This window comes from Neofelis nebulosa, chromosome X (genome assembly GCF_028018385.1).
Source record: "Neofelis nebulosa isolate mNeoNeb1 chromosome X, mNeoNeb1.pri, whole genome shotgun sequence".
NCBI lineage: Eukaryota > Metazoa > Chordata > Mammalia > Carnivora > Felidae > Neofelis > Neofelis nebulosa.
The window spans coordinates 60,794,701-60,808,783 of NC_080800.1; the positions used below are offsets into that span (position 1 = coordinate 60,794,701).

Consider the following 14,083-nt stretch of genomic DNA (forward strand, 5'->3'; position numbering starts at 1 on the left):
ATAAGTCCTAGGAATACCAACAATTAAGGGTCAAAGAGAAGAGGAAGCCCAGAATGAGGCAGAAACATGCAAAATCCAGGTTGAAGAAGATCCAAGAGATGGTATCACAGAAGGCATGTGAGTTAAGAGTTTCTGGAAAGATAAACAACAAATGAAACAGAAAGATCTACTATGGTGTGGATTGAAAAATATCTACTGAATTTTTCAATAACTTAAGCAAAAGCATTTTCAGAGGAGTAATAAGCCACACTGGAAAGGACTGCAGAATGCATGGAATATAAAGAAGCAGAAATTCGGATGAGAAAGGAAAGACAGGATTACTAAAGGGTGACAGGTATGTAAATGAACTAAAAAACAGAGCCAAAAGAGAGGAAGAGTTTGAAGATTAGAGGAAAGAGTAGGTTTCTAGGAAGGCTGGGGATGAGGATAGGATCAAGCATTAGAAGGAGGAGTTGGTCTTAAAGAGGAGAAGAAACACCTTTTTTGCGACTGGAGAAAAGGGGACAAGGATAAGTGAAGATATAAGTTAAGATTGTGGTGGAGGGTTGGGAAACAGACAGTGATCATAATATTAACATTATCTAGCTAGATTAAGATATCTAACCTTGGTAGCAAGCCAAGAAAAAGGATGAAAACAAGGGATGGGCTTGAAAACAGAAGGTTTAGAATAGTGGTTGAAAAGAATGAAAATGCTGAGTAACAGTAAGAACAAGGACTAACAGGAGGCACTGTGGGCCTAGCTGGGTTGGAGACTTCAGAATTACAATGCTACCATCTGCTGATTTGTGTGATTTCTTTCCAGTAGAATTTAGTAGACCAGGTATAGGATCAGAAAATGCAGAATGGAAGAGGCTGAGAAGATGACAGACTAGGGGGACCTAAAGATTGTCTCATCCCACAGATACAACTAGATAACACTCACATCAGTGTAAATAACCCAGAAAACAATTTGAAAACTGGCAGAACAAACTCCACAACTTAAGGTAGGGAAGAGGCCACAAGGAAGAAGGTAGAAAGGTCAAAGATGCAGTTTGGGAGCAAAATGGACTGTGGCCATCTGTAGAGGGGAGGGAGCCGGGGGCACAGAGAAGAGCAAAAAACAGACTATTACACCGAGGAGCCCAAATGGGGAGGAAAAATCCCCATAACACTTGGCTTTGAAAGCAAGAGGGGATGAGTTTTGTGAATTCCTACAACCAGCAGGACTTAAAGCCTGGAATTTTAAAAATTAGCAGTTTCAGCTCTGGGAGAACCCAGAGGGCATTAGGAAGTGGAGTCCCTGCCCTTTAAGAGACCACGACAAACAACCAGCAGGATATAGTGTGGAGCAGCAGTATGAAACACACTGGGGACAAATGAGAGGGAGAGTTATTTACTCATCTCAGAGCATGTCCCTGAGTGATCACAGTGAGACCCTTCCAGGAATAAAGGAGCTGGAAGGTACCATTTCTGTCGCTCACCACTCAGCATAAATACATGGCCACTGGCAGGAACCAGCAGTGTTGAAACTTGCTACTTAACTTGCTTACACCAAATCCTGCCATTCCCATATTTGGGTGGATCTGCCCTTCCCAGTCATACTTGCCTGAGTCATGGCGTTGCAGGTCCCCTCCCCAGAACACAGGTGGAAACCCCACCAACACCTTATCTCCCAATCCACATGTTCTGTGGGACTAAAGTTCCAGTGCCAGTGTCAGGTCTCATTTTGCACGCTGACAGGTACATACCTTGTTAAAATATGCTCCACCCAGCTAGGGACCAAACACTGACAACAATAGGCAAAGAGAGCCCCTGCAGACAACTTGACTAAAGGAAAAAGAGGCCAGGACTCAAGAGTAGGGCATACACAGCCCACATAAGAAATCCTTCCTGAAGTTCCAGGTCCTAGGGAATGGGACACCACACAGCAAGACACTATGGGACCTCTTCTTCATAAGGCTATTATCATTAGGAACAACAGAAGTAAGTGACTTTCCTCACACAGAAAAGACACAGAGACTTAGACAAAATGAGGAGACAGAGGAATATGTTACAAAAGAAATAAAAGGACCAAATCACAGCAAGAGACTTAAGTAAAACAAATGTAAGTAGAATTCCTGATAGAGAATTTGAAGTAATGGTCTTTTAAAGATACTTGTTGAACTTGAGAAAAGAGTGGAAGCCATCAGGGAGACCTTTAACAAAGAGATAAAAAAAGAACCAATCAAAGATGAAGAAGACAATAACTGAAATTAAAAATACACTTGATGGGGGGTGCCTGGGTGGCTCAGTCAGTTAAGTGTCCGACTTCAGCTCAGGTCACGATCTCACGGTCCATGAGTTCAAGCCCCGTGTCGGACTCTGGGCTGATGGCTCAGAGCCTGGAGCCTGCTTCCGATTCTGTGTCTCCCTCTCTCTCTGCTCCTCCCCCGTTCATGCTCTGTCTCTCTCTGTCTCAAAAATAAATGAACGTTAAAAAAAATTAAAAAAAATACACTTGATGGAATAAATAGGATGCTAGAGGAAGTAGAAAAACAAATTACTGACCTGAAAGACAGAGTAATGGAAAATAATTAAGCTGAAAAAATGAGAGGAAAAAAATATTATGCAAACTGAGAATAGCCTTAGGGAACCCAGGGACTCCATCAAGGTAATAACATTCACATTATAGAGATCCCAGAAGAAGAAGAGAGAGAATAGGACATAGAAAATTTATTTGAAGAAATAATAGCTGAAAATTTCCCTAATATGGAGAAGGAAACATATCCACATCCAGGAGGCAAAGAAATCCCCATAAAAAATCAACCCTAGGAGGTTCACACTGAGTAATTAGTGTGGCATAGTAATTAAAATGGCAAAATTAGTGATGAATAATTTTAAAAGCAGCAAGAGAGAAGACAATTATATGCAAGGGAAACTCCATAAGGCTATCAGTAGATTTTTCAGCAGATCTTTGCAGACCAGAAGGGAGTGGCATGATATATTCAAAATGCTAAAAGGGAAAAATCTTCAGCCAAGAATACTCTATCAGCAAGGCTATCAATCATAATAGAAGGAGAGATAAAGAGTTCCTCAGATAAAAACTAAAGGAGTTCATGACCACTAAACCAGCTCTACAAGAAAGTAGTGGAAAGACCATAAGTAAGAGTATGAAAAGTAGTAAGATAATTATTTTACTTACAAAAGCAGTAAAAATAAGTATTTCTGTAAAACTCAGTCAACAGATTCATAAAATAAAAGGATGTAGACTATGACACCATATACCTAAAGTGTTGGGGGGTGGTTAATAAAGACTGGGTTTCAAGGAAACAGTGGCTATAAGTGACACACTGTACCAAATGGATTTAACAGATATTTTCAGAAAATTTCATCCCCAAACAGGAGAATACACATTCTTCTCAAGTGCACATGGAACATTCTCCATTATAGATCACAATTAGGCCACAAGTCTCAACAAATTTAAAAAGGTCAAAGTCATACCTTGCATCTTTTCTGACCACAACGCTATGAAACTAGAAATCAACCACAAGAAAAAAATCTGGAAAGACCATAAATACTTGGAGGTTAAACAACATAAACAATGAATGGGTTCACCAGAAAATAAAAGAATAAATAAAAAAGTACATAAAACAAATGAAATGAAAACACAGTGGTCCAAAATTTTTGGGATGCTGCAAAAGTGGTTCTAAGAGGGAAATTTACAGCAATACAAGCCTATCTCAGGAAGCAAGAAAAATCTCAAATAAAAACCTAACTTTATACTTAAACAAGGTAGAAAAAGAAGGAAAAACAAAACCCAAAACCAGCAGAAGTAATGAAATAATAAATAAATAATAAAGATTAGAGCAGGAGAGAGGGAAGATGGCGGCATAGGAGGACGCTGGGCTCACCAAGCGTCCTGCTGATCACTTAGATTCCACCTACACCTGCCTAAATAACCCAGAAAACCGCCAGAGGATTAGCAGAACGGAGTCTCTGGAGCCAAACACAGACAAGAGGCCCACGGAAGAGGGTAGGAAGGGCGGCGAGGCGGTGCACGCTCCACGGACTGGCGGGAGGGAGCCGGGGCGGAGGGGCGGCCTGCGAGCCAAGCAGAGCCCCCGAGTCTGGCTGGCAAAAGCGGAGGGGCCGGATGGACTGTGTTCTGACAGCAAGCGCGACTTAGCGTCTGGGAGGTCATAAGTTAACAGCTCTGCTCAGAAAGCGGGAAGGCTGGAGAACAAAGGGAGGGAGAGTTGTTGAGCCCCCGGACGACAGAGCTCAGCTTGGCGGGGAACAAAGGCGCTCGCCAGCGCCATCTCCCCCACCCACCCCCCAGCCAAAATCCCAAAGGGAACCAGTTCCTGCCAGGGAACTTCCTCGCTCCGCACAAACACCCAACTCTGTGCTTCTGCGGAGCCAAACCTCTGGCAGCGGATCTGACTCCCTCCCGCTGCCACAGGGCCCCTCCTGAAGTGGATCACCTAAGGAGAAGCGAGCTAGGCCTGCCCCTCCTGCCCCCGTGCACCTTGCCTACCCACCCCAGCTAATACGCCAGATCCCCAGCACCACAAGCCTGGCAGTGTGCAAGTAGACCAGACGGGCCACGCCACCCCACAGTGAATCCCGCCTCTAGGAGAGGGGAAGAGAAAGCACACACCAGTCTGACTGTGGCCCCAGCGGTGGGCTGGGGGCAGACATCAGGTCGGACTGCGGCCCCAGCCACCAACTCCAGTTATACACCACAGCACAGGGGAAGTGCCCTGCAGGTCCTCACCACTCCAGGGACTATCCAAAATGACCAAACGGAAGAATTCCCCTCAGAAGAATCTCCAGGAAATAACAACAGCTAATGAACTGATCAAAAAGGATTTAAATAATATAACAGAAAGTGAATTTAGAATAATAGTCATAAAAGTAATTGCTGGGCTTGAAAACAGTATAGAGGACAGCAGATTATCTCTTGCTACAGAGATCAAGGGACTAAGGAACAGTCACGAGGAGCTGAAAAGCGCTTTAAACGAAATGCAAAACAAAATTGAAACCACGACGGCTCGGATTGAAGAGGCAGAGAAGAGAATAGGTGAACTAGAAGATAAAGTTATGGAAAAAGAGGAAGCTGAGAGAAAGAGAGATAAAAAAAATCCAGGAGTATGAGGGGAAAATGAGAGAACTAAGTGATACACTAAAAAGAAATAATATACGCATAATTGGTATCCCAGAGGAGGAAGAGAGAGGGAAAGGTGCTGAAGGGGTACTTGAAGAAATTATAGCTGAGAACTTCCCTGAACTAGGGAAGGAAAAAGGCATTGAAATCCAAGAGGCACAGAGAACTTCCTTCAGACGTAACTTGAATCGATCTTCTGCACGACGTATCATAGTGAAACTGGCAAAATACAAGGATAAAGAGAAAATTCTGAAAGCAGCAAGGGATAAACGTGCCCTCACATATAAAGGGAGACCTATAAGACTCGTGACTGATCTCTCTTTTGAAACTTGGCAGGCCAGGAAGGATTGGCACAATATCTTCAGTGTGCTAAACAGAAAAAATATGCAGCCAAGAATCCTTTATCCAGCAAGTCTGTCATTTAGAATAGAAGAAGAGATAAAGGTCTTCCCGAACAAACAAAAACTGAAGGAATTTGTCACCACTAAACCAGCCCTACAAGAGATCCTAAGGGGGATCCTGTGAGACAAAGTACCAGAGACATCACTACAAGCATAAAACATACAGACATCACAATGACTCTAAACCAGTATCTTTCTATAATAACACTGAATGTAAATGGACTAAATGCGCCAACCAAAAGACATAGGGTATCAGAATGGATAAAAAAACAAGACCCATCTATTTGCTGTCTACAAGAGACTCATTTTAGATCTGAGGACACCTTCAGATTGAGAGTGAGGGGATGGAGAACTATTTATCATGCTACTGGAAGCCAAAAGAAAGCTGGAGTAGCCATACTTATATCAGACAAACTAGACTTTAAATTAAAGGCTGTAACAAGAGATGAAGAAGGGCATTATATAATAATTACAGGGTCTATCCATCAGGAAGAGCTAACAATTATAAATGTCTATGCGCCAAATACCGGAGCCCCCAAATATATAAAACAATTACTCACAAACATAAGCAACCTTACTGATAAGAATGTGGTAATTGCAGGGGACTTTAACACCCCACTTACAGAAATGGATAGATCATCTAGACACACGGTCAATAAAGAAACAAGGGCCCTGAATGATACATTGGATCAGATGGACTTGACAGATATATTTAGAACTCTGCATCCCAAAGCAACAGAATATAATTTCTTCTCGAGTGCACATGGAACATTCTCCAAGATAGATCATATACTGGGTCACAAAACAGCCCTTCATAAGTATACAAGAATTGAGATCATATCATGCATACTTTTAGACCACAAGGCTATGAAGCTTGAAATCAACCACAGGAAAAAGTCTGGAAAACCTCCAAAAGCATGGAGGTTAAAGAACACCCTACTAAAGAATGAATGGGTCAACCAGGCAATTAGAGAAGAAATTAAAAAATATATGGAAACAAACAAAAATGAAAATACAACAATGCAAACACTTCGGGATGCAGCGAAGGCAGTCCTGAGAAGAAAATACATTGCAATCCAGGCCTATCTCAAGAAAGAAGAAAAATCCCAAATACAAAATCTAACAGCACACCTGAAGGAAATAGAAGCAGAACAGCAAAGACACCCTAAACCCAGCAGAAGAGAAATAATAAAGATAAGAGCAGAAATAAACAATATAGAATCTAAAAAAAAGTGTAGAGCAGATCAGTGAAACCAAGAGTTGGTTTTTTGGAAAAATAAACAAAATTGATAAACCTCTAGCCAGGCTTCTCAAAAAGAAAAGGGAGATGACCCAAATAGATAAAATTGTGAATGCAAATGGATTTATTACAACCAATCCCTCAGAGATACAAGCAATTATCAGTGAATACTACGAAAAATTATATGCCAACAAACTGGACAACCTGGAAGAAATGGACAAATTCCTAAATACCCACACACTTCCAAAACTCAATCAGGAGGAAATAGAAAGCTTGAACAGACCCATAACCAGTGAAGAAATTGAATCAGTTATGAAATATCTCCCATGAAATAAGAGTCCAGGACCAGATGGCTTCCCAGGGGAGTTCTACCAGATGTTTAAAGCAGAGATAATACCTATCCTTCTCAAGCTGTTCCAAAAAATAGAAAGGGAAGGAAAACTTCCAGACTCATTCTATGAAGGCAGTGTTACTTCAATTCCCAAACCAGACAGAGACCCAGCCAAAAAAGAGAACTACAGGCGAATATCCCTGATGAATATGGATGCAAACATTCTCAATAAGATACTAGCAAATTGAATTCAACAGCGTATAAAAAGAATTATTCACCATGATCAAGTGGGATTCATTCCTGGGCTGCAGGGCTGGTTCTACATTCGCAAATCAATCAACGTGATACGTCACATTAATTAAAGAAAATATAAGAACCATATGATCCTGTCAATCGATGCAGAAAGGCCTTTGACAAAATTCATCAACCCTTCTTAATAAAAACCCTTGAGAAAGTCTGTATAGAAGGAACATACTTAAACATCATCAAAGCCACTTATGAAAAGCCCACAGCTAACATCATCCTCAATGGGGAAAAACTGAGAGCTTTTTCCCTGAGATCAGGAACATGACAGGGATGTCCACTCTCACTGCTGTTGTTTAACATAGTGTTGGAAGTTCTAGCATCAGCAATCAGACAACAAAAGGAAATCAAAGGCATCAAAATTGGCAGAGATGAAATCAAGCTTTCACTTTTTGCAGATGACATGATGTTATACATGGAAAATCCGATAGACCCCACCAAAAGTCTGCTAGAACTGATACATGAATTCAGCAAAGTTGCAGGATAAAAAATCAGTGTACAGAAATCAGTTGCTTTCTTATACACTAATAATGAAGCAACAGAAAGACAAAGAAACTGATCCCATTCACAATTGCACCAAGAAGCATAAAACACCTAGGGATAAATCTAACCAAAGATGTAAAAGATCTGTACGCTGAAAACTATAGAAAGCTTATGAAGGAAATTGAAGATGATATAAAGAAATGGAAAGACATTCCCTGCTCATGGACTGGAAGAATAAATATTGTCAAAATGTCAATACTACCCAAAGCTATCTACACATTCAATGCAATCCCAATCAAAATTGCACCAGCAATTTTGTTCTTCTCGAAGCTAGAACAAGCAATTCTAAAATTCATATGGAACCACAAAAGGCCCTGAATAGCTAAAGTAATTCTGAAGAAGAAGACCAAAGCAGGAGGCATCACAATCCCAGACTTTAGCCTCTACTACAAAGCTGTAATCATCAAGACAGCATGGTATTGGCACAAAAACAGACACATAGACCAATGGAATAGAAACCCCAGAACTAGACCCACAAATGCATGGCCAAGTAATCTTTGACAAAGCAGGAAAGAACATCCAATGGAAAAACGACAGTCTCTTTAACAAATGGTGCTGGGAGAACTGGATAGCAACATGCAGAAGGTTGAAACTAGACCACTTTCTCACACCATTCACAAAAATAAACTCAAAATGGATAAAGGACCTGAATATGAGACAGGAAACCATGAAAACACTAGAGGAGAAAGCAGGAAACGACCTGTCTGACCTCAGCCGCAGCAGTTTCTTACTTGACACATCCCCAAAGGCAAGGGAATTAAAAGCAAAAATGAACTATTAGGACCTCATGAAGATAAAAGCTTCTGCACAGCAAAGGAAACAACCAACAAAACTAAAAGGCAACCAACGGAATGGGAAAAGATATTTGCAAATGACATATCGGACAAAGGGCTAGTATCCAAAATCTATAAAGAGCTCACCAAACTCCACACCCGAAAAACAAATAACCCAGTGAAGAAATGGGCAGAAAACATGAATAGACACTTCTCTAAAGAAGACATCCAGATGGCCTACAGGCACATGAAAAGATGTTCAACGTTGCTCCTTATCAGGGAAATACAAATCAAAACCACACTCAGATATCACCTCACGCCAGTCAGAGTGGCCAAAATGAACAAATCAGGAGACTATAGATGCTGACGAGGATGTGGAGAAACGGAAACCCTCTTGCACTGTTGGTGGGAATGCAAATTGGTGCAGCCGCTCTGGAAAGCAGTGTGGAGGTTCCTCAGAATATTAAAAATAGACCTACCCTATGTCCCAGCAATAGCACTGCTAGGAATTTACCCAAGGGATACAGGAGTACTGATGCATAGGGGCACTTGTACCCCACTGTTTATAGCAGCACTCTCAACAGTAGCTAAATTATGGAAAGAGCCTAAATGTCCATCGACTGATGAATGGATTCAGAAATTGTGGTTTATATACACAATGGAATACTACGTGGCGATGAGAAAGAATGAAATATGGCCTTTTGTAGCAACGTGGATGGAACTGGAGAGTGTGATGCTAAGTGAAATAAGCCATACAGAGAAAGACAGATACCATATGGTTTCACTCTTATGTGGATCCTGAGAAACGTAACAGAAACCCATGGGGGAGGGGAAGGGAAAAAAAAAAAAAAGAGGTTAGAGTGGGAGAGAGCCAAAGCATAAGAGACTGTTAAAAACTGAGAACAAACTGAGGGTTGATGGGGGGTGGGAGGGAGGGCAGGGTGGGTGATGGGTATTGAGGAGGGCACCTTTTGGGATGAGCACTGGGTGTTGTATGGAAACCAATTTGACAGTAAATTTCATATATTAAAAAAAATAAATAAATAAATAAAAAAAAAGACAAAAAAAAAATAAATAAATAAAAGATTAAAACTTAAAAAAAAAAAAAAAAAAAAAAAAAAAAAAGAATGAAATATGGCCTTTTGTAGCAACGTGGATGGTACTGGAGAGTGTTATGCTAAGTGAAATAAGCCATACAGAGAAAGACAGATACTATTTTTTTTCACTCTTATGTGGATCCTGAGAAACTTAATAGAAACCCATGGGGGAGGGGAAGGGAAAAAAAAAAAGAGGTTAGAGTGGGAGAGAGCCAAAGCATAAGAGACTCTTAAAAACTGAGAACAAATGGAGGGTTGATGGGGGGTGGGAGGGAGGGGGAGGGTGGTTGATGGGTATTGAAGAGGGCATCTTTTGGGATGAGCACTGGGTGTTGTATGGAAAGCAATCTGACAATAAATTTCATATATTAAAAAAAATTTTTTAAAAAGGGTATGAGAGGAAAGGAGTACTAACAGAAGAAGCACAGAAGTAATGTTCGGAAAGAAAGCAGAAACAATCAGGAGGCTACAATATCATGACAATGAAAAGACTTTCCAGAAGTAAGAAGTGGTTAAGAGTATCAAATAACATCATTTATTAAGCATTTGTTCATGATTAAGATTAATAGCAATCTTGAAACCAAACAGAACCAAGTTAATTGTATACTTTTTGAGGCTGAACAAAACACATGATAAACAATAAAGCCATCATTTACTGGTACAAAACAGATCTTTAATATAAAGTTTTAATGCTGGGAATAAGTATCCATACCTTGAACCACAACATCTGGCTTTGGCACAGTAGCAAACCTTCGATTCAGGGGATCAATTTCTCCAGGAGCTAAAAATCCCTAAAGAAAAACCATAAAAAGATTGTTACATCTCAACCAAAAAGCTAATTATGTTATGTAAGTAATTTATTTGTACAAGGTACCTAAATTCATGCTTTTTCCACCAGAGCCTTTCAGGGGAGTAAAAAGCTAATGTTTGAGGAGAAACAACACACCAGTGCCAAAACCTCACATCATAACCTGTGAGAGGCAGGTATGGAAAGAAAACAAATACCTTCTAGTGGTGGCCACAAGTTCTTTGCTGGAAATAGATGGGGTGTAAGTGATAAGCAGAAAGTTTTTTAGCTACAACTCCACCTTCTCTGGATGCATACAATTAGATAATCAAATCACAGTGTTTATTATCAATAATTTAAGTCTTGTTTTCTCATTTATTCATGTGACTGTTATGCTTTATGCTCAGTATATATCTTTTGACTTGAATTTCTGTCCTTGCTGAAATGGGATGAATTCACCCATTTGCTCTTAAAAACACCATTCATTTCCTCCTTGTTCACAGCATTTAATTTATTTATATCCCTGAATGAGAAAGTCATCAGGTAAGGATTATTTTAAACAAATCTTTCTGCTCATTATTGCTACATTCTTCATAATATCAACTAAAGATAATCAAACTTTTATGCTGTACACCTGAAACTCACATGGATGTATGTCAATTATAGCTCAGTGAAACTGAGAAAAAAAAACAAAATAGAACAAAAACAGCTGCAGAAAATAGTCACGTATAAACAGGTCAAAGAGACTGGCTTAGAAAGGATAGCTAAGTCCCACCTTAGATCTTCTAGAAGCCTCAGTTATAACTTACCATAATAACCTACAATGGGGAAATAGATTTGCCGGTAAATCTGGAAAACTTTGAGAAAGAGAATGCTTACAATAGCTCAAAATATCAAAAATAAGCTGAACATAAAGTACAAAATTCTCAAGCGCTACATTTAAGAGCTGTTTCAACAGAATTTAACATAAAAAAAACATTTAAAGGTCCCCTTAACAAAAATAAACAAACAATACATTTTTAAAAACTATGATGTTCCTGGGCCACCTGGGTAGCTCAGTCGGTTAAGTGTTAGACTCTTGATTTTGGCTTAGGTCATGATCTCAGGGTTCATGAGTTTGAGCCCCACACTGGGCTCTGTGCTGACTGTGAGGAGCCTGTCTGGGATTCTCATTCATTCTCTCTCTCTCTCTCTCTCTCTCTTTGCTTTTCCTCTCTCTCTCAAAATAAAGAAATAAAAATTTAAAAAAACTATAATGTTCCCAAACACTTGTCATGGTGCCTAAGATTATCTTATCAGCTTACTCAATTAAATAATGAAACATCATATTGCTTGTAAAAGTTAGTACTTAAATCCATTATCAGTCAACATTACTATCTAAGCACAAGTGCATTCATCAGTCACCAGGCAAGGCACTAGGGGAGTATTTTGAAAGAGTAAGATCTAGGCCCTGATCTCAGAGCAGCTCTAAGTATAGTACCAAGGTAGGAAGCCCTAGGCAGTATGAGAGACATGGTTGCCAGGGGGAAAGATTTTTGTGAATGATTGGCCATATTCCCACTCTAAGCACCTGACCTAGAGGAAAATATATAATTAAGGCAGAATATAAAAGGCAAAAATACCTTTTGCCTTTTGCCTTTTAATGAGCTACTCACAAATCTGATTCTTGCAGTGACTTAAGCAGAAAAAAGGTGGAAGAGGCTTGATGCTTCCCCTTACCTCTGCCATCAAGCTTCCTAAGATGTACAGAGACTGACCCCACATATGGGGCAACTTGCCCATGGGGACTCGGTCCACAGTGTGAGGATTTTGATATTCTTCGTCAACCTAAAAGAAAACATAAAGAAGCCACACAAAAGATAATAGAAGGTTAAAGATACTGGACAACAAAAGGGCTGAATCTGGATCGTGATTCATACCCTGTAAAACAGTTATATATGCAATGCACCGAAAAGTTAAGCACTGTGACTACAACCTAGGGTAGTGCTCCTTTTTAAAAAATGTTTATTTATTTTTAAGAGAGAGAGAGAGAGAGACAGAGAGAGACAGAGTGTGAGTGAGGGAGGGGCAGAGAGAGGGAGACACAGAATCCAAAGCAGCTCCAGGCTCCAAGCTGTCAGCACAGAGCCCAATGTGGGGCTTGAACTTGTGAGCCGTGAAATCACGACCTGAGCTGAGGTCGGACACTTAACCGATTGAGCTACACAGGCACCCCGAGAAGTGCTCCTCTAAATGTAGGTACATACAAATCACCTGAGGATCTTATCCAAAGGCAGATTCTGAGTGTGGAGGAAAGCCTGAGATCTGCATTTCTAACAAACTTTCAGATGGTGCTGCTGATGTTTCTAGAAGCTTATTACATCCATCCCCACCAGGATGGAAGATTACAACCCTCCCATGGCTAATGCTCCTTCGTAATGGAGAAGAGGAACAATGGTACTCCTGACTGGCATGGTGGGAAAACGGAGACCTACATTTTTCAAACCTGATCTACTTAAACAATCCCATATTACTGGCCTCAAAACAGAAAATACCAAATCCTGACAGTTTACACAGAACATCACTGTACGTCTGCCTACTGATCTCCATATCATTCTTAACCTTAAGGTTTGGTATTTAAAAATAAATCAATATCTGGGGGTGTCTGGTTGGCTTAGTTGGGTAAGCTTCTGGCTCTTCATTCTGGCTCAGGTCATGATCTCTCGGTTTGTGGGTTCAAGCCCCACATCGGGCTCTGTGCTGACAGCATGGAGTCTGCTTGGGATTCTCTCTCTCTCCGTCCCTCTCTACCCCTCCCCTGTTCTGTCTCTCTCTCAAAATAAATAAGCTTTAAAAACATTTAAAAAATCAGTCTCTGAACAATTAATTTTTTTAAATTGAGGTATGGTTGACATATAAAAAGGCCATGCATATTTAATGTATGCACCTTGATGAGTTTGAGGATAAATATACACCCATGAAACTACCATTGTAATGTTTGTTCTTGCCCTTGTCTCATTATGCAACAGTGCCATAACTGAGACTGCTTTAAAAATTTATTTTCAGGGAGCCTGTTTGGCTCACTTGGTTAAGTGTCCAGCTTCAGCTCAGGTCATGATCTCCCAGTTTGTGAGCTCAAGCCTCATATCAGGCTCTCTGCTCTCAGTGCAGAGCCTGCTTTGAATCCTCTGTATCCCTCTCTCTCTGTCCCTCCCCCATCATGCTCTCTCTCTCAAAAATGAAAATAAACATTAAAAAATTATTTTCATCGTTTCATGTGTCTGATGGCCATCTGGATGTCTTCTTTGGAAAAGTTTCTATTCATGCCTTCTGCCCATATCTTCACTGGATTATTTGTTTTTTGGGTATGGAGTTGGGTGATGGGCATTGAGGAGGGCACCTGTTGGGATGAGCACTGGATGTTGTATAGAAACCAATTTGTCAATAAATTATACTTAAAAAATAAATTATTTTCAAAGGAGTTAAATCATATTTTTATCATCT

At 40.3% G+C, this 14,083-nt stretch overlaps 1 protein-coding gene across 6 annotated transcripts in view; it reads right to left on the reverse strand.

Moving 5' to 3' along the window:
• The window catches only part of PHKA1 (phosphorylase kinase regulatory subunit alpha 1), a 158,221-nt gene that overhangs the window by 104,186 nt on the left and 39,952 nt on the right, over nt 1-14,083 (reverse strand). For all 6 annotated transcript variants that reach the window (XM_058714154.1, XM_058714157.1, XM_058714153.1 and 3 more), the window contains exons 12-13: nt 12,320-12,427; nt 10,526-10,604 (exon numbers count right to left, since the gene is read on the reverse strand). In XM_058714154.1, the coding sequence (XP_058570137.1) occupies nt 10,526-10,604; nt 12,320-12,427 (187 nt within the window). The remainder of the gene's footprint in view (nt 1-10,525; nt 10,605-12,319; nt 12,428-14,083) is intronic.